This window comes from Hylobates moloch, unplaced genomic scaffold, assembly GCF_009828535.3.
Source record: "Hylobates moloch isolate HMO894 unplaced genomic scaffold, HMol_V3 SCAFFOLD_2, whole genome shotgun sequence".
In the NCBI taxonomy this organism is placed as follows: domain Eukaryota; kingdom Metazoa; phylum Chordata; class Mammalia; order Primates; family Hylobatidae; genus Hylobates; species Hylobates moloch.
The window spans coordinates 168602469-168623771 of record NW_026652277.1 but is presented as its reverse complement, the minus strand read 5'-3'; the positions used below and the strand labels follow the sequence as shown (position 1 = coordinate 168623771).

Genomic DNA, 21303 nt, shown 5'->3' with positions numbered 1-21303 from the left:
GTGGCCTAATGAAAATCACACGACAGTTGGAAGCAATGCACTCACACATGAACAAGTTGGGTAGACATTTAAAACACATAGTTGAGTAAAAAAGTAAGAAATACAAGATCTGGAGTGGCACAATGCCATTTATATCACCTGAATACACACAGCACGCTCCACTTCATAAGAACACATTAATAGCAAACGTATAAATCAGACACATTAGAGTGGGAACCTACCGAGGGAAGAGTGGGGATAGAGGAGGAAGGGGAGGAGAAAATCAAGCAGGACATGAGACGAGTGTTGCACAGCCCAATGATGCCTGACCCATGCACAGAGTTCTAAGTAACCCAACTCTGCGCCCCTCAAAAAACAAGAACCAAAACCACAAGAACCAAAACTACTGTCATCTTGGAATTTCCTCCATTTTCAGTGCTTCCAAATTTGTCAAATAGCCAAATTTTGCCTTCCTTATGTAACTCAGAAAGCCTTTGGTTTTGTTTGAAAATGCTGAGAAGTATTCCAGAGAAAGTCAGGTATAGCTGAAGAATTTGAAGATCAGTTTAGATGAACCTCAAAATAAAGATCACAATTATTTAATCAGTTTTGGAGTTTGTGGGTTGCTTACTTTTCTGGTTCTTGATTTGAAGAATATTTTCTGCATATGGTAACTCATTGTTCACTGGTACGTCCTTTGTGCTGCTTAAGGCAGAACGTTTAGAGATAGATGAGATTCTCTTATGTACCAGCCATAAGCCAGTAGCACACACCATCTCTGGAATTCCAATCCTGAATGTTCTTGACAGTGAAGCATGTTATGTCTCATGGCTGGTCTCTGGGCCATGGTAATTAATCTGCATTAATATTATATTGTGTTCATTATTTATTCAAGTTTGAACTGTGACTTGATTTATCATATTCCAACAAATATATAGACTAGTTTCCATAATTAATAGCTGTACTTACCCTACCTAGATTTCAATGTGAACGTCTATGTGTACATCAATCAAAATTAAAACACACTGTGGTGATTTCCAGACATATAAGACATGTCTTATATGCATGTTCTTCAACTTTGTGTTTAGTTGTATTGTGCATATCTATATGATGAAAGTAAGTATAGTTAAATAAAGACCTATTATTAGGAGGAAGAGATGGAAAACAGCCCAAAAAAGGAAAAAGGAAAAAGGAAAGCAACTATAGAGGATTAGAGAAAATAGAAGGCATCTTGAATGCATCTGGGGAGACATTTTTGAAAGTGAACATTGCACAGAGGTTATTTTAAAAATAGATGCCTTGAATACAGCGCCCAGTAACTATCTGCGGAATAAATGGAGGAACAAATGAAGATAAATGACTGCTGCATTGTGTATATCCATACACTTTCGTTTCTGGGACAACCTCATGTCAGTGACATTAAAATAGTTTTTCTAAACATGTGGTGATCCAATAAGAATTCTGTGATTCAGTTTTTAATGTGAAAAATTTTTCACTTCAATAACTTAATACTAAACTCGTTTAAATTTAGAAGTTGGCTATTTCTGGACAACAAAATGTACCAAGTTGTTTACAGAATTGTGGAAAGAAAGGGGATGGCAGCAAGCAACCCTACATGAAGTTGATACTATATTTCACTTAATTGACATCAAAAACCTGTCCCCTGCTAACTTGAGAGCAGCCTGTATCAATGTAGTGCATAAACTGTTATGAACTGCAGATGGAACACCTGAAATGTCTTTAGAAAAATGTGTCTAGATCAGATCTCAAAGAGAAGTGTGTAAGCCTGGCGGAACACACATACTAATCAAAATATGTGTGTAAGTATTCAATCTCTATTTCACCCTGTGCCATAAAAATAATTGTGCTGAGTATTCCATAAGCCTTCCTCAGTCTTCCTAAAGATCTAAACTATTTGTGATGTGTTGGCTCTGAAATATAAGCCGGAAAAGGCCAAGATTCATCTTTGAGAGACAGGCAATTGGGAACCTTGGTACTCAACCCATCCTATTCACCTTTGAGAGACAGTAGGCAGTTGGGAGCCACAGCACTCAATCCACCCTACTTAACATGTAGAATTTGTCCCTAAGGCCAGTGGAAGATAAAAATATAAGGAACTCAAGTTATTTTATTGAATGAAAGAAATGAAGGGATCCTAGAAGTTGTTGTCATGAAGTTTATGTATGTCAAGACTCTCAGCAACAGGTAGAGACACCTTATTTGTGCTTACAGTGACTCATCCTTTTTGAGTATGAGGATGTCTGATTAATGTCAAAAAAATTTAAAGATTGCCCACATGACAGGAATTGTGCTCTTCACTTCTGTTCTTTGAGACCACATAATGACACAAATTTACTATGATTTAATAACACCTTTCAATTTATTATTGGGTATTAATTCTAACTGTATTTAATTTTATCTGAGGAAAGTACATTTTTTTTTATCCAAGATGTATTAATTCATTCAACAGACAAGGCTTGGTTGCTAATGGTTTGTGGACATTTGCAATAACTCCATAGTCCCTAGGATCTGTGGCCCACTGGGACAGATTCTTTTGTCAACTCCGGGGCTGAGGTTACAGAGGCTAGGAGACAGGAATGTGTTAACAAGAATATCCAGGATTCCCTGTCTGCTTACCCTCCATGTTCATCACTAAAGAAGTTGACATATGTAGAAAGCTGAAACTGGATCCCTTCCTTACACGTTATACAAAAATTAATTCAAGATGGAATAAAGACTTAAATCTTAGACCTAAAACCATAAAAACCCTAGAAGAAAACCTAGGCAATACCATTCAGGACATAGGCATAGGCAAGGACTTCATGTCTAAAACACCAAAAGCAATGGCAACAAAAGCCAAAATTGACAAATGGGATCTAATTAAACTAAGGAGCTTCTGCACAGCAAAAGAAATCACCATCAGAGTGAACAGGCAACCTACAGAATGGGAGAAAAGTTTTGCAATCTACTCATCTGACAAAGGGCTAATATCCAGAATCTACAAAGAACTCAAACAAATTTACAAGAAAAAAACAACCCCATCTACAAGTGGGCAAAGGATATGAACAGACACTTCTCAAAAGAAGACATTTATGCAGCCAACAGACACATGAAAAAATGCTCATCATCACTGGCCATCAGAGAAATGCAAATCAAAACCACAATGAGATACCATCTCACACCAGTTAGAATGGCCATCATTAAAAAGTCAGGAAACAACAGGTGCTGGAGAGGATGCAGAGAAATAGGAACACTTTCACACTGTTGGTGGGGCTGTAAACTAGTTCAACCATTGTGGAAGACAGTGTGGCAATTCCTCAAGGATCTAGAACTAGAAATACCATTTGACCCAGCCATCCCATTACTGGGTATATACCCAAAGTATTATAAATCATGCCACTATAAAGGCACATGCACATGTATGTTTATTGCAGCACTATTCACAATAGCAAAGACTTGGAACCAAGCCCAATGTCCAACAATGATAGACTGGATTAAGAAAATGTGGCACATATACACCATGGAATACTATGCAGCCGTAAAAAAGGATGAGTTCATGTCCTTTGTAGGGACATGGATGAAGCTAGAAACCATCATTCTCAGCAAACTATCACAAGAACAAAAAACCAAACACCATATGTTCTCACTCACAAGAACACTTGGACACAGGAAGGGGAACATCACACACCGGGGCCTGTTGTGGGGTGGGGGAAGGGGTGACGGAAAGCATTAGGAGATATACCTAATGTAAATGACGAGTTAATGGGTGCAGCACACCAACATGGCACATATAAACATATGTAACAAATCTGCATGTTGTGCACATGTACCCTAGAACTTAAAGTATAATAATAATAAAAAAAGAAGGTGACATAATTTTGCTGTTACACAAAAGATTCCTGTAGCAGAAAAACATCCTTGGTTCTGGCTGTTTTCCCTAACATCATCTAAGTTCTTCTCCTGCAAAGGATAAAAGGACTTCAGCAGCGATTAACACCTCCTTTATTCAGACACCTTACAAAGACTTTGTCTCAATCTGTTTGCCTTTCTGTATATGAAATTATATTTCCTTCCCTCAAATAACACCAAATTCAGAGAAAAAAGAAAACAGTGCAGGCCCATCTTATTTTTTCCAAACCAAGTAATCTAGCCATCTCTGCATTGCATGGGCCTCATGGTGTTTGTATGAGTGGGTGACTCCCACCATCAGTCCCCACATGAAGAAGTGTTGCTATGCGAACACAACCCAGGTGTTCATCCACCCATTTATGAGATGGATCTTAATTTTAATTCTTTCTAGGGAAAGCAGGATTGATTCCATGAAAATCCAGCACCCGATACCTTTTTTATCATCTTCCCGGATGGGACCTCAAGAGACTGAATGACAATGTGTTTTCTCACTTACTTACTTTTTAGTACAATTTCCTCCAGCTTCATCTACATCAAAGGGGCACATCTGTGTACGCCAACGTTCAATCTAGTGCTGGGGAATTTAAATGAATTTCATCTGCTCCTCGAGCCACATCTCTTTTCTTAGGATTATTTCATGAAGAAAGACAATTTTCCCGGTGGGTCAAAGGTCTGGCAAGCAGTACTGCCATGGCAACACAGCTCTGGGTTATGAAAACACCAGAACTCCTGCCAAGGTTGCTGGCTGCGCAGAGCTCTGGAAGTTGTACTCATTATTGTCTCCACGAAGGAGCGCGTTCACAGAGAGGAGTATTTTCTCATTTATCCACAGTCGAGAAGCACAATAATTTGGATTGCAGAAACTGGTTTTGCTGAAAACACAAGAATGGACCAAATGGCAAAGGAGCAAAATACATGGGGAAGCTGAGCCTCTTCCCTCACACTGATAGATGGAAGGATTCCAGAGAGGGTATCAGAAGGTCCTTCCCCAGCAGATGCTTGAAACGGAAAAAGGACAGACAAACTTGCTCCTCTTTTCTATTAGAGAGGGACACATAATTAAAATAATCAAATCAGATGCCTACACAACTCCTAAAAAAGAGAACAACCAATATTCACAGAATAAAACAAGCCTGTGTGGCCTATGAGTTTTGCCTTGTGTTTTACTTTTGTTTGTAATACTGCCGGGGCTCAGGGTAGACAGGAAAGAAGTAAATGCTTCTCTGCCTACCAAGGGGTGCTGGAGTAGAAAGGTGAGGACTTTTGCTCCTAAAGAGCAAGGGGAAGCCCAGCCTTTGAGAAGGGAAAGGTGGAAGCCCATGCATTTAGATTCATAACTAATCACGGATAACTGAGCAGTTGCCAATGTCACTTTGCAAAGCTCGGAACTCCTGCGTCATAAGCCACATGGACCTGCCTGTGTGGTCTGCCAGGATCCCGGTAGCAGTGAGAGAAGAGTAAGTGAGAAAGGAAAGGGCTTTGGCTCTCCACCTAACCAAGCAATAGGACTTATTCCTCCACGTGGAGAGACTAGTTAGGGAAAAAAGGGCTTTGTGTTTTCCATGGGCTGGCCCTGCTGTCTGTGGCCTGGGGACTTCTCTGGGAAATGGGTTGGCAGCAGCCGTCTCTAGGAAGGGAAGGTCCAGCCATCAAGACAGCATCAGCATCTTGCTTTAAGGCCATGGATGTGTGGGGACAGGACAGAAACCTGCCTTCTGAGGATGAAGGAGGCAGGAATGAAGCAGGGCCAGAGCCACAGTAGAATGGGCAAGGGCTCAGGACCAGATGAAGAACCGGGGAAATACGAGGCTCTGAGGAGAAAGGGGTTCGGGAAGAAAGAGGAAGCCTGGCAGGCAACTAGACAGGCTCAGCAACCTGCCCACAGTCCCGGGAACGGCTGGCAAGCAGATCCCAGGCCCATCCTCCAGCCAGGCGAGAATCCCGTGTCTTCTCCTAGGCATCAGGGCCCATGGGATGGGCAGGGAGGACTTGTGATGCCTCCAAGTGTAGACCTCTGGAATCTTCCTCTGAGAATAACTGGGGAGATGAGGACTGACCCAGTCATGGAGGGACCAACTCTACCCAGTTTGCCTGAGACATTTTTTGGTGTTAGCTCTGAAACTCCCAACTCCCCAGCCCTGGGCAAACAAGGACAGTTGGCCACCCTGCTGGACACTGCCTGAGTCCCTCTGTCGTCCTGGGTTCTGTAAATACACTCACTCTTTAGTAATATGTCGTCAGACACCAGAATTGATTGCAAGGACTGAACGCAGGAAGTTTATGGGACCATAATGCGGAATGCTTTCCTTTCCCAGTTCTGATGAATAGTTTTCAAGCCCTAACTTGTACAGCAGAGATAGTTAAGATTTTGATAAAGGCATGACCCAATTATTTATTTTCCCAGAGGAAATCTGGAAGATGAGTTTGGGTGAGTAGGGGGAAAAGCCCTGGCTCACCACGGTTCCTTGTGCAAAATGCTGCTCTCTGATGAGGCATCCCAGAAGTCTGCCTAGCCTGCTCCAAGGCTGCAATCTCATTCTTTAAAGCACCTTTAAATTGAATTTCCAATTCAATTAAAGCTGTAGGAGAACATCTTCCCCTCAATATCTTTCTGGGTTAAATGACAGCCCACTGACCTGAGCAATGCCAGGCTGAGTTTCCTTTTGGGGAAGGAAATGAGTGCTGGGCACCATGCTTGAGAAAGGAAGTTGGGGGTCTTGACATGCTGTGGATGGCACCGTTTACTGGTACAGTCTTTATGGCTATTTCATTGTAGCATGAACAGTTTTCTCATTTTATGCCACATAGTCTTGTTTTCAAAAAGTTAAAGACATGGAAAGTAAAGAAATCCATTTAAATACACACCATTTCTAGAACTCAGGCTATTTTTTAAAAATAGGAAGTGTTATTAAATTAATTATTGGCTACAAAGTTCCATTCTGTGTTGAGTATGTCCAGTGTCCTGACATATTTTTATGCATTCAAGCATATTCTAAGTTAAAGTGAGTGTGATGGCACACATACTACAGCTACCATTTTTATGAGTCATTTTAAAGATGAAGGCTTTGCTGGTAGAATTGGCACCATTCATCCTGTAAAGTGAGAGGAGGAAGACTTAGCCCTGTCAGGAGAAAACACTGAATGAGTTCCCAGTGACTTTCTCTCCAATAACTGTTTTTGAGACTTTCTTTGTTTTTGAGACTCACATCCTTCTCGTTCCAACACTGGACTGCCCTAGAGACCCCTCAGATACTCCCTGTGCCTAAACTATGATGTCTGGATCTTTTGAAATGAATTCCCCGAAGAGAGATTTCAAATCTGAAGTCTGAGATCACAACTAAATACAACAGTTAACAAAGACAGCACCCTAACTGAACTGAAATACCACCATCCCTGATGGGCTCCATGCAAGTTGGAATCATAGTGTGGTTCCTCTTTTGGAAGAACAAAAATTATGTTTATAAAAATCCCCCTTTGAAAGGAAATGTCAGAAACAGATATTCCCAAAGCTGGAAAGTCCCTTTCTGTAGTAATATTGGTTTTTGTGTGACTGCTCATTACATTATAGAAAAGATGGTAGCTATTAAGGTCTAGAAGTCTCCCTGACAACTAAGGTAATAAAAAAAAATCAGCAAGACACTTTCTAATGAGGTTTTAATCTTTTCTATTTTGGAAATATTTCAAACAATGGTATCATTTATATTGATGATGGGCCTAAAAGAATGCCTTTGGAATTGGAAAGCTCAAATTCCATTCCTGATGTCACATAAACATACCACCAAAGGAATGGCCTCAAGTATGTTTATGTGTCAACATGTATTGATATAACATCTAATGTTTAATTTTAAAAGCAATATATTTGCTATAAACAATACATAAGTGTATCCAAAAAATAAGGAAACTACAATCAAAGCTTATGGGTTTATTGAGCCAGTGTAGGATAAAATATCACTAACAAATATGGGCCTATTCAGTTCTGTAGTATCAGAGACCCCTTGTTAGCTAGAACTGTAACCTATTATTCTCTATGAGTATATCCCATACAAAAATGGGAGGTATGGGCAGCTGGGGGCGGAGGAGAGGGATCTTCAGGATAAAGGCCTTTAAGATCCTGGGAGTCAAAAGGAAACCAAAACTGCTGCCACAGTTACTACCTGTGTAGCTGCATCATCCAGGTCAGTACAGTGACAGTGGCTGCTCACTCAGTGTTGACACAGTCGGCTATTATATTGGTCAAGGTTCTCTAGAGGGACAAAACTAATAGGATCTATGTATCTATGAAAGGAAGTTTATTAGGAGAACTGGCTCACAAGGTCACAAGGTGAAGTCGCACGATAGGTTGTCCGCAAGCTGAGAAGGTAGGAAGCCAGGAGTGGCTCAGTCTGAGTCCAAAAGCCTCAACAGTAGGGAAACCAACAGTGCAGCCTTCAGTATGTGGCCAAAGGCCTGAGAGCCCCTGGCAAACCACTCCTGTAAGTGCAAGAAGAACCTGGAGTCTGATGTCCAGGGGCAAGAAGCATCCAGCCCAGGAGAAAGATGAAAGCTGGAAGACTCAGCAAGACATCCTATCCCACCTTCTTCTGCCTGCTTTGTTCTAGCCACACTGGCAGCCAACCGGATGGTGCTTACCCACCTTGAGGGGAGGCTTCTTCTCCCAGTCCACTGACTCAAATGTTAATCTCCTCTGGCAACACCCTCCTAGACACGCCCAGAAACAATACTTTCCCAGCTATCCAGGCATCCTTCAATCCAATCAAGTTGACATTTTACCATCAGAGCTATTGATAAATAATGCTGCATAAAAGCCATCAATCTTAGCAGCGTAGAATAGTAAGCATTCATTTATCTCATGTGTTTGTGGGCTGGCTGGGGCCTGCTAGTGTAGGTTCGAGGAAGCTTTGCTAGGTCAGCTCCATTCTGAATGTCTCTCAGCCTCCTTTGGGGCCCATAGGTGAGCCTGGGAGTTTTCTCTTCATGGTGATGGCTGAGGTGCAGAGATAAAGCCCAACCACACAAGCACATTTCAAGCTTCTATTGCATCACATCTAGCAACCTGCCATTGGCCAAAGCAGGTCTCATGGTCAACCCCAAAGGGCAGGAAGTCCACTGCACCTATCATGAGGCCAAAGCAATATCATTGCCATGCCCAGCATTTATAGACCCAGGAAGTATTTTCATCCCTTGGAAATGAGGGAAAATGTGAATCTCTCCAAACAGTAATTTAATCTACCACAATCAGATACCTTCTGTGTCACCAAAAAATGTATTGAAGCCTACTCTGGCAATTGAACTAGTAATATGACCAATTGCATTAGTTAGCTTTGGCTGCAAGAACAGATACCCCCAAATCTCTGTAGTACATGCAGACACATTGAGCAGTAGTTTACTGGGGAAACAGCTTTTTCTTGGCCATGTCCCATACAGCAGCTGTAGGTCAGCTGCTGCAGCTCTGCTCCAGGCTGCAGCTCTCCTTCTGAGACCCACCCTGAAGGAACAGCACCAATTTGGGATCTGCTGTTCTTATGGCAGACAGAAGGAGCAAGAGGGCTGTCAGGAATTCATGATGCCTCTCAAAGGTTCTGCCCTGAATTGATACTCTGCCACTTCTGCTCCCTGGGCGCAATCAAGTCAGGTGGTCAAGCCTGACGCTGGATGGGGAAATATATTGCCCACAGAGAGATACTGCTGTCAGTCATGTGGCAATGGGTGGGGATGGGATGCAAAATCCTCTTACAGAGAGGGAGTGAATAGTTGAGAGGATTAATACAATTTATCACAGATATTAGCAGTCCATGCTTACTTAGAAACAATCCCAGCTCTCCATTACTCACTAATAGACCAAGTCTACCACCACCAGAAGTGTGGGCACTCTGAAGTACTTGCTCATTCTCTTTTATTTTGACAAGCACATCCATTCAGCACCTGGGGCAATGGCCATATCCTCAGATAAGCATTGTTACTCCATCCATTATTCATGCTTGCACACAGTACTATTACTTGTCTATCATATGAGAATGAAAAGTTGAATTGAGTGGTTAGTGACCAGGTGTAAGGCAAGAAACAGGGCACTAAATTAACAAGCAGGAATAATGTCAAACTAATACCAAAGAAAAATTTCACATTTACTGCACTGTAAAAGAACTGTGCATTATGAGCAAAACAGAGGGTGTGGCCAGGGCAGAAAGCAGTTCTCTTCCTTGATATGTTCTCTGGGGTCAGTGGATGACTGTGGATGCTCCTGAAGACATTGTGAGACACTGTCATGCTGTAGCTGTGCTTGTGCTGTCATTATTGTAGACTTACCCATAATTTGTTTTTTTTTTTTTAGTAAGCCTTAAAAATTATCATATGCAAATGCTGAAAGGCTGAGAACCACCAGACTAGGTGTCTAAGCGAATCCTCCTTCTGCATTGGGTAACTACCTACTGCTTAAAATTCTACCCATCCACTGATTCTCTTTAATTTCTACCTAACCTCCTAGTTGCTCAAGCCACTTTGCTGTTTTGCATTGGTTTTTGATTTTGGGATTTTTCCTTTTAGTGAATAACAGTTATACTGTTTGTATGTTCAGAGAGCCTGGACCCTGATCACCTGTATTTCTCCCTGCTAGTGCTAGCTATCTCTTCAACAAAGCCAGAGGCCAGCCAGAAACCTTGGCAAATGGAAGCCTAGGAACAAGTAAGACAGAGACAGAGTTCGCCTACCCATGAAATGAGTAACATCCATGTGAACTGTAACTGAGATGATTTACAGGATAAACAACCCTCAAAATGCACCTGGTTCAATGTTGGATCAAATCTATCATACTATTTTCCTCTCATATTTTCCCTTCACTCACTAAAGCTCTGGGGATTGGTGTAATCTTAGTTTGTAGTGAATTTAGCTTATCTGTAATATGGAGCATCCTTGGGTAGATTTAAGCTAGGTCCTTAACTTCTCCTAAATATACCTGATCCTCTGATGTCAGCAATGGAACAGGCTGGGGTTGGCAGGTGGTTCTTTTCACAAGAGAATAATGCTGACTTGCTGGGTCTCCTAGGGCTTCTTTGAATCCAACTACATTCTTTCAAACCCATTCTAACCTTCTCCACACCCTATAATGGGCACCCTGAGAATGAGGTGGGAATTGGAGAGGTCATGAAGGATGAGGTCATTTACACAGTGATAACTTCTTCTAAAAGTCAGAAGTTACTGAAAAGAGGTTCTGTGAAAAGTAAAAAGAGATTGCTGGGAACTTCAGTCATGTGTCTGAACATCCTGGAAACTGTATCCAGAGAGAGGGATGTGGGCTAATGTGAAAGTAACTGTGTAAACATACAGTTTCAAGGCGATCCTAACATAGTCACGGACGGTATGTATTTGAATCACCAAATTATGAGTAATTTATACCGGTCATACTTGTCATTGCACAAAACCTGTAATGGAATCCTGCTGTGATTTTTGGGGTTGGAGTTGAAGTACAGTGCCTACCCTGCTGGCCAGTCCTTCTGTGTCATCACGAAGAGGTTTTCTGCTCAGGATGGTGCTTGTGGGGACATAAGGACCTTTGAGATGGAAAACTATGACGTGGCCCATAATGTGGCTGAATTCTGCTTTTAGCAAGGTGTTTTAAACTTAAATGTTAAATCCTTCTCTTGAAGATAACACTTTGCTTTTCTGCTTATGCTGTACAATTAAAAAGATTAAAGATGGGTAGGTTCGGTTTGAAGACATATGTTTCAAAAACCAAAGCTCCCTTGGAGAAATAGGTGATTCCATGTGTGAGACTGGAACTTACAAGATGAGACTGGAAAATCTCATCGTGCTAAAGAACAAGGAGGTATTCAGAAGCTGCTAGAGGATGGCAGACTCTGGATAAGCTGCGTCTGCCCAAAGATGGAGCAATTTGAGCATCCGAAAGGGTACTCACCAAAATAACTGCTAACATGGTTTGGCTGTGTCCCTACCCAAATCTCATCTTGAATTGTAATTCCCATAATCCCCATGTGTCATAGGAGGAACCCAGTGAGAGGTAATTGAATCATGGGGATGGTTACCCTCATGTTGTTCTCATGATAGTGAGTGAATTCTCATGAGATCTGATGGTTTTATAAGGGGCTTTTCCCCTTTGCTCGGCACTTCTCCTGCCTGCCGCCATGTGAGGAAACACGTGTTTGCTTCCTTTTCTGCCATGATTGTAAGTTTCCTGAGGCCTCCCCAGCCCTGCAGAACTGTGAGTCAATTAAACCTCTTTCCTTTATAAATTACCCAGTCTTGGGCAGTTCTTTATAGCAGCGTGAGAACAGACTAATGCAACTGCAAAGGATTGAAACATATAAACTATGTTTAAATAAACACATTCAACTCATTAATCACTTTGGGAGGATATAGGGAGCCAATTTATTATTTGGAAAAGAAAAAATGATGCATATGTCTTATCTTTCCTATATGAGCTATATCTCAGGGTCACCAAGAGTTGATGGGAGAAATTGGTCTTTATTTAAGCACTGCAGCAATAAATGAAAAAGTAATGATAAGATGAGAATATTGTCATTTGGCAACCTCTGGTGAGTTAGTAAATCCAGGCAGTGATTATCGTGGCAAGAAATGTTCCAAAAGAAGAGACAAGCAGCCACCAGGTATCTCTTAATGGAAATGTACTAAGCCACTTATGAAGTAGTCTTGCCAGAATATTAAACTTGAACTTGATTAAGCTCTAGATCTAACTACCAATTGACAGGGAATATAAAAGACAGAGAAACGTGTTAAAGGATCCTATGGATATATTCAACAAAATTTAGACTGTGGAAATTCTTCAGGAGAAAAACCCCAGGATTTTTTTTATTCCCAAAGTTGGAATGAAATGAAAAAGAGCAGGAACCTATGGATTAAATAAACCCAAAGAGATCAACAATTCACAATCCATAACTTCAGGAGAAGTCTAATGCAGAAAGATGCTGTGAAACATTGTAGGACAATCAGGGAAGTGGAACACTGACTTGATATTAAGGAATTGTAGCTATTTTTCTTAGGACAATGACATTGATATTAGTTTTATATTTATATTTTACATACCACTGCCCCATCTTTGCTCCCACAACAGGGATCAGTCCCCACAGGTGGATCAAAGGTGTGATTACTTGTATTGAATTTTAAGAACCACAGGAATAGTTCTTGCTCCTCCTTCAGCAGTGTCCTGATAGTGCACACATGGTTCCAGAGATATCTATGTGTTCCTACTTTAGAGGAAAATATTACAAGATGAAATGCTATGATGGCTGGATTGATTCCTACTCAGTTAATAGGGAAACTAGGCAGAGTATAGAAAAACTAAAATGGATCAGGAGTTGGTAACTGTTGGAGCTGAGGGATATGCATAGAGATTCATTAAACTATTTTTTGTATTTTTGAGTATGTTTGGAAATTTCCATATTAAAATTAAAATGACTTGGAAGCCACTGGATCCCACAGTTCATGATCTCTCATAAGCACAGCCATGTGGAACATTGAACTACTTACCTGTTGTCATGATCTCTACGGTGCTCATGAATAAAGCTGGGTCAGTAGGTCTGTGGGAGCAGTGCTAAACTGTACACTCATGGGATGTGTAATAGCAGCTGCTTCGGGGAATCAGACTCGTCTCTCAGTGATACTCACTATCACACATGACATGCCTGGTTAATCCAACATTATATTTCAGAAGTTACCAGCACACAGCTGTTTTTTCTATATTCCTTTCTATATCCTTTTCTAGATTCCTTTCTATATTCTTATCTTTCTATATTCCTTTCTATATTCTTATTTTTCTATATTCCTTTCTAGATGCCTATTTTTCTAGAACACTTTATATATTCCTATTTTTATATATTCCTTTCTTTATTCCTATTTATTTTTTATAATCCTATTTTTCTATATTCCCTTCTATATTTGTTTTTTCTATATTCTATATTCCTAAATATATTTCTATATTTAGACCTTTAAATCAAGATCTAAACCTTGATGTAGATGATATACATGCTTACCTCTGGACTATGTGTGCAATATCTTCAGGATACTGCTGAGTAAAGAGCAGAGATTATTCACTGGATGATTAAAATTGAATACAAATTATCAGATCTTTGACCCGGCTATGAGGACTATAGACAATGGATGAGTGCAAGCTGGGAAACAGGGATATATTATTTTTCCCTAAAAGGAACACACAGCTCAAATGTGCTCACTCAAAGAGTGACAAGGATGGACTTAAAATAGTGGTTTGAAAAGATCATGCTTTATCTTTACCACACATTTTATGATCTGTAAACCTCAAGGTACATCATTAATGTACTCGCACCATTGCACCAGTGACAACTGTTCGGTTGAAACTTCGGAAAAGAGCCTACTGCTTGCCACTTAATATAAGAGAGAGGAAGAAGGCAGAAATCCAAATATACATGACCAAGCTTCAGGGGCTGGGGAGGGGAAAATACAACCAACAAAACCCAGTTCTTCTTTAGACAGAGTTTCACTCTTGTTGCTCAGGCAGGAGTGCAGTGGGGCAATCTCGTCTCATTGCAACCTCTGCCTCCTGGGTTCAAGTGATTCTCCTGCCTCAGCCTCCCAAGTAGCTGGAATTACAGGCGCTCGTTACCACACCCCGCTAATTTTTCTATTTTTTAGTAGAGACAGAGTTTCACCATGTTGACCAGACTGGTCTTGAACTCCTGACCTCAGGTGATCCACCCGCCTCGGCCTCCCAAAGTGCTGGGATTACAGGCGTGAGCCACCGCACCCAGCCCCAAAACCCGGTTCTTATCAGAACGTTCTTATCAGAAGGTTCCTGTGAAATAAACTGAATGCTATGAAAAAAACAATGTTGACAACCTAGTCTTAAATCAAGATTCATATCATCCAAAAATTCTTCTCTAACATTCCTTTTATAACAACCTTTCTGTTATTCTGTAGTCACTTAAGTCTTTGGAGCTAAAACATCATCATATTTTTCTTTATATGCTATTCTCTAATTATTTAAGGGTTGCTTTAAATATGTGTTATATCCTCAAGTGCATGTCAAATATTCCAAAGGGCAAAAGCTTTTAATTTTTGTCCCATTTCATTTTTTTTAAATCTTTTTTAGAGACAGCATCTTACTCTGTCTCCTAGGCTGGAGGGCAGTGGTGTGATCATGACTCACTGCAGTCTCAAACTCCTGGGCTCAAATGATCCTCCTGCTTCAGCCTCCTGAGTAGCTGAGACAACAGTTGTGTGCCACCATGGCCACCTAGTTTTTAAAACTTTCTATTTGTAGAGATGCGGTATTGCTATCTTGCCCAGGCTGGTCTAGAATTCTAGGCTCAAGCAATCCTCCCACCTCAGCCTCCCAAAGCAGTGGGATTATAGGAGTGAGCCATTACACCCGGCCCTCCCCCATTTCTTAGTACACTGACGAAGAGGCATCCAAAAAGCCTTTCTTGGAAGAAGGAAGGAACGGAGGAAGAAAAGAAGAAAGGGAGAAAGACCAGCATATGGGAGTTTAAAGGCTGAAATATTACATTACTGCTCAAGCTCTGGTATGAATAAACAGATTTTTTCAGGGCCAAACTTAAAGCTTTAAATTAAAAGTCAAAAAAAGTTTTACAGTTTGTACAATCAAGATGAATGACTCAATATTATGGGGCTTACAGTAAGTAAAGTATAATAATTCAAGTAACTTGGTGCAATTATTAAAATATGCACTGAAATGATCAATTAACCTTGCCTATAATGCTAATAGAGCTTCATAATCATTTCTTCTTTAATATGTCCTATGATTTTTCCCAAGATTTTTTTTCAGTTAAGTCAAACTGAAAATGATTTCCCAGATGTTTGGTAGTGTGTGTATACATATATACATACATACATATATATATATATGCATATTTTGTATATACATTTAAGAAGCAACATTAAGTACACAAGCGGCAACAAAATCAATTCACCTACCTTAGCAATATTTGTTACTCATACTAAAAGAAATTACCTCTGAGTAATTTGATGAGAGGTATTTCCCATTGCACTTAGCAATGCGTCTCAGGATCTGTAATGCTTTATCTCCTTTCTTCCGAGTAATCAGCCAACGGGGAGACTCGGGGACCACCCTGGCAAAGAAGGAGGCTGTTGTGAGTTATGTCTAGGAATTTCAAACTCTAAAATCTATTGCCTTGAGTTTTTCTATCAAAATGGATCTTGCAATTAGATATACATTTAGGAGTCAATAAGAGTTGATAATAGGTCCCTGAAACACAGATTATTCTTGCAAGGTTATAATGGATGGGAAAAAATGCCAGCTTGATAATTGGATCATTGCTCATCAAAATAATCAATATGACATTGCTCTTGCAAAACCAGGCTATCTTACAATGTATTGATTCCATATATGAAAAGAATTGGGATTTAGTAAATATTAAGAAAAGCTTAGGAATCTGATTTATGTAAACTGACTTGCCCATATATTAAAATTAAATTAGAAGAATCATTAAAACATGTTCATTCCAATAAAAATCAAATGCTGGCTAGGCATGGTGGCTCACGCCTGTAATCCCAGCCTTTTGGGAGGCCGAGGCAGGTGGATCATTTTAGGTCAGGAGTTTGAGACCAGGTTGGCCAACATGGTAAGACTCTGTCTCTATTAAAAATACAAAAATTAGCTGGGTGTGGTGGTGCACGCCTATAATCCCAGCTACTTGGGAGGATGAGGCAGGAGAAGCACTTGAACCTGAGAGGCAGAAGTTGCAGTGAGCCGAGATCGCGCCACTGCATTCCCGCCTGGGCAACAGAGTGAGACTCCATCTTAAAACAGACACAACAACAAAAATCAAATGCTTATCTGTTGCTTTTTGATAATGTAATTTTTTGATGCTCTTAACATCTCCGTATTCCTCAGAGAATTTCTGAGTAATATTCATTTGCTTTATAGAACACACAGAGAAACAAATAGACTTCATTGCATTTAATTTGCATGTTGAAATACTGGCAGATATGGTTTGTTGCCTTACAGTTTTCATGAAGCTATTTATTACAAAACAAAACATAATGCAGTACCCTACTTAGAATTTTGTGTTCTGGTATTTTATTAATTCATTTTTCTTCACAATTATTAATAAAATCATCAACAAATACTCTCTTTAAATCCTAAAATTCTCTAAAAATTCTCAAAGCATGTAGCCATTTTAGAGATGTTTGAAAATTTCCTTTATTGCTTTCATTTTCATGTCGGTTTGGAGTCTAATTTCTGCAGAATCAGTATAAATATGATGATAACCAAAACCACATTACCAGTAATAAAGGAGGAAGAGAAAGTTGGGCAGCGTGATGGCTAACTGGATTCCTTGCCAATTGGAGATGAAGTAGGCAATTCCAGGGAGAATTATGATTCCAAGGGTAAAGAACATTTGAATCACGATTCCCACAATCCTCCTTTGTTTCGAACCTACTATTTCTGTCACTAAAGGAAAACAAACACAAGAGGTCACAGAAGCACAAGGTCAGCTCCAAAATAAACAAACAAATACAGAGATGTTACACCTGTTACATCCATCAGCATTGCTAGAACACGCTAGCACTCAGATACGGAGGCTTCCACACTTGCAGAAAGGATGGAGATGTCCTTCTTGATACTAAATGCTTTTCTCCCACTCTCACCTCTGCCACTTGTCACAGGCACTTGCCATGTTTCTCTTATGCACCCAGACCAGCACTCTTCTGGGTACAATAGGAAAATACGAAGAATATCTGTGTTGGTTTTAGGAACGCTTCAGTGATGATTATTTTAAAAGGTAATTGTAATTATCAAAACATAAATATGTTAAGATGGCTACATTTTATCACTGTATCTCTAGAGATACGCACATTCTAATCTCGTTAGAAGATTCATTATAAATATAAGACTCTACAAAGACTTTTCGTTACCACAGGACAACTTCTATTAAATGATAATTCTCTCCACAGTGTTGTACTTTTCATTGACATGATATGCTCTAAAAATCACGTGGGAAATTTTATTGCTGAAATCTTTTCCTTTCCTGCCCCTTCCCACTAATTGGTTTCTTATATTCTGATTATCCTGGGATAAGCTACTTTATTGTTGCCCTCAGATCACAACTTTGAAGATTCACCTAGGCTAAGTCTCCTTAAAAATGCCTTGCCTTCCAATGTTACTCTTTCTGTTCCAGACAGCGACAACCAATCCCTCTAATCATCTTCTCTCCTTCTCCCACTCACAGAAAGATCTTCAAGGGTCTCCAAAATGCACACTGCTTGGAGACTGTATAGCAGTGACAGAGGAGAGTGGAAGTGCAAAGATCTGCAGCAATAATCTAAGATGAGAATTCACATTTTCCTCGTCAGAAATCCACCCCTACTCTTAAAGTGGGTGGCTGGTCCTGAGTTAGAAATGGAACCAAAAGGAGTAGCCAGGGCTTTCCCAAGGGATATGAGAAAAAAGTAAAGTGAACTTTTTCTTTCTTCCATCACCAGAAGGTCAAACTTTCTGGCTATAGAAGATATCCAAGGGTCACAAATGAACTTCTCATTTTTAGAACATATTTCTCCCATAGTAAAAAGTTTCCCACTTGTACAGAAAGAGGAGAGTTGGCAACACAGGAAAGTAATCTCAAACTGTACCACATAACACAGTGCAGAGAAAATGCTTTAAAAATGCCTCAAGAAGCTACTGAGATTTTATAAAAATTAATTTCTTATAAAGCAAAGCTAGAAACCATATTATAACAGTATAGAAGTACTTAAAAGTAGTTTGCCCCAGTGTTTTATAATATTCTACATTTGGCTTCCAAAGTAAGGTGGTATTTTAGTTTCTAAAGCACTCAGAATCCTACCTCAGCTCTCCTACCGGCAGAAATAATTACTGTAGCTGCAGTGAAACCTCCTTTGTTAAAGGACACATGAGGAAGAGGAAGGTTGATGAACTAGCACTTGTTGGCCATCTGGCCCTAGTTTCCAAATAGAGAAGATGGTGTAAGAATGTCTTACCAATCACGTAGCAAGTCATCCATGTCCCCTTTCCAAACACACCTTGCAGGAAGCGGAAGATCACAAACACAGGGAAGTTTGGTGCAAAGGCCACCACAACCCCAGTGACGCCAACACCAAGGCAGGATAGCCAGTAAATGACGATCCTGCCGTACCTTTTTGAGAAAGACAGGAAAAGAGCTCACCTTAAACATTTTCTTCAACACAATGGGAAAATATAAAATAATATATCATACCATATCATATTATACTATATTGTATTATATCGTTTTATTTTAAAGATGTTTTGTAGAGACAGGGTCTCATTATGTTGCCCAGGCTGGAATTACAAAATTTAAAGCACAGAATGCATCCTTTGTGATTGCAGTTTCTGAAAAGATGACCCTCCTTAAAACTATTGTTTCACATAGAGTCTCCCCGGTGGTACAGATGTGACACTTTCTAGCATTTTTTATGTGTCAAGTCATAAGGACAGAGAGGCAGAAAGAAGAAGCAATGGTGTGTTATGGCCAGAAGGCCTTGCCTTGAATCTCACCTCAACCATCTACCAGTCATAAGACCTTGGGCTAATTCCTAAGGTCTTCAAAACGAAGGTTTTGCTTGCTTGTTTTTGTTTATTCCCACCTTTTTCTAGAGGGAGGTTGTAGAGAGGATCAAATGAGCTGTTAATGTGAAAGCGTTTTATAAACTACAAAGTTCACAGCCAATGTCAGTTGTTCTTAAATTTTGTATTTTATTTTCACCATTGGTATAAGTGTTATTAAATAGTTTAGGAAAAGGAACAAGGTATCATGAACAACATTCTGAGAGACTGGTGTTAATTGGTTCAGCATAGTGGTATCAAATTATTGTCTGGTAAATGCTTGCTATCAATGTCCATTAAGAGATTTGATTCTATGACATCTTTTCATAAAAATTTCCATAAAATATGTACATATAGCATCTTGCTTGAGTCAGCAGAGTAGAGATGGAAGTAGCCTTAGTTTATCTAATTTTTTTTTAGTGGACTCTGTGTCCCCTGCCCCTACACATGCACGGCATTCTCCTTGTTAACATTCCCCATGGGAGTGGTACACTTGCTGCAATTGACGAACCGACAGGGACACATCATAATCACCCAATGTCCACAGTTTACATTTGGGTTCACTCTTGATGTTGCAAATTCTATGTGTTTTGACATGTGTATAATGACACGTATCCACCATTAAAGTATCTAACAGAATAGTTTATCTGCTCTAAAAATCCTCTGTGCTCTGCCTGTTCATCCCTCCCTCTCCCCACCCCCTAGCAACCACTGATCTTTTTTTTTACTGTCTCCATAGTTTTGCTTTTTCCAAAATGTCATATAGTTAAAACCTTATAGTATGTAGCCTTTCCAGATCAGCTTCTTCATTTAGTAATACGTACTTACGTTTCCTCTATGTATTTTCATGGCTTGATAGCTCATTTCTTTTCAGTATGGAATAATATTCCATAGTCTGGATGTATCACAGTTTGTCCATTCACCTATGGAAGGGCATCTTGGTTGCTTCCAAGTTTTGGCAATTATGAAGAAAGCTGCTATAAACATGTATGTGTAGATTTTTGGGTGAACATGAGTTTTCAACTTTTTTGGGTTGGAATTGGAATACCAAGGAGTATAATTGCTGGATCATTTAGTAAAAGTATGTTTAATTTTGTAAGAATTACAAAAATGTGTAAGAATTTTGTCATCTAAAGTCACCATTTTATTTTGCATTCTCACCAGCAATGAATGAGAATTCCTGTTGTTCCACATCCTAGTCAGCATTTGGTGCTGGCATTGTTCTGGATTTTGGCCATTCTAATTGGTATGTAGTGGTATCTCACTGCTGTTTTAATGGGCATTTCCCTGATGATACATGACGTACAGCATCATTTCATATGCTTATTATCATCTGTATACTCTCTTTGGTGGGCTATCTGTTAAGGTCTTTGGCTCGCTTTTTAGTTGGGTTGTTTGTTTTCTTCTTGTTGTGTTTTAAGAGTTCTTTATATATTTTGGATAACAGTTCTTTATCAAATATTTGCCTTTTGTTAATATTTTCTCCCAGTCTGTGGCTTGTCATTTCATTTGTTCTCTTAATAATGTCTCTCACAACACAGAAAATTTTAATTTTAATGAAGTCCAGCTTATCAAATCTTTTTTTTCAGGGATTATGCTTTTGGTGTTGTATCTAAAAGGTCTAGATTTTTTTCCTATCCCGTCCTCTAGGAGTTTTATAGTTTTGCATTTTACATTTAGGTCTGTGATCCATTTTTTTAAGGGTGTAAGGTCTGTGTCTAGATTCATTTTTGTTTTTGCATGTGGTTGTCCAGTTGTTCCAGTACCTTTTGTTTTCTGCTTTGTCAAAGGTCAGTTGACTATATTTATGTGGGTCTATTTCTAGGCCCTCTATTTTATTCCATTGA

At 39.8% G+C, this 21303-nt stretch overlaps 1 protein-coding gene across 1 annotated transcript in view; it reads right to left on the bottom strand.

Moving 5' to 3' along the window:
* SLC22A3 (solute carrier family 22 member 3) overlaps positions 1 to 21303 on the bottom strand; it is a 106276-nt gene that overhangs the window by 25954 nt on the left and 59019 nt on the right. Inside the window, exons 3-5 of the mRNA XM_032161939.2 lie at positions 18874 to 19028; positions 17161 to 17329; positions 15866 to 15983 (exon numbers count right to left, since the gene is read on the bottom strand). Coding sequence (XP_032017830.1) covers positions 15866 to 15983; positions 17161 to 17329; positions 18874 to 19028 — 442 coding nt within the window. The remainder of the gene's footprint in view (positions 1 to 15865; positions 15984 to 17160; positions 17330 to 18873; positions 19029 to 21303) is intronic.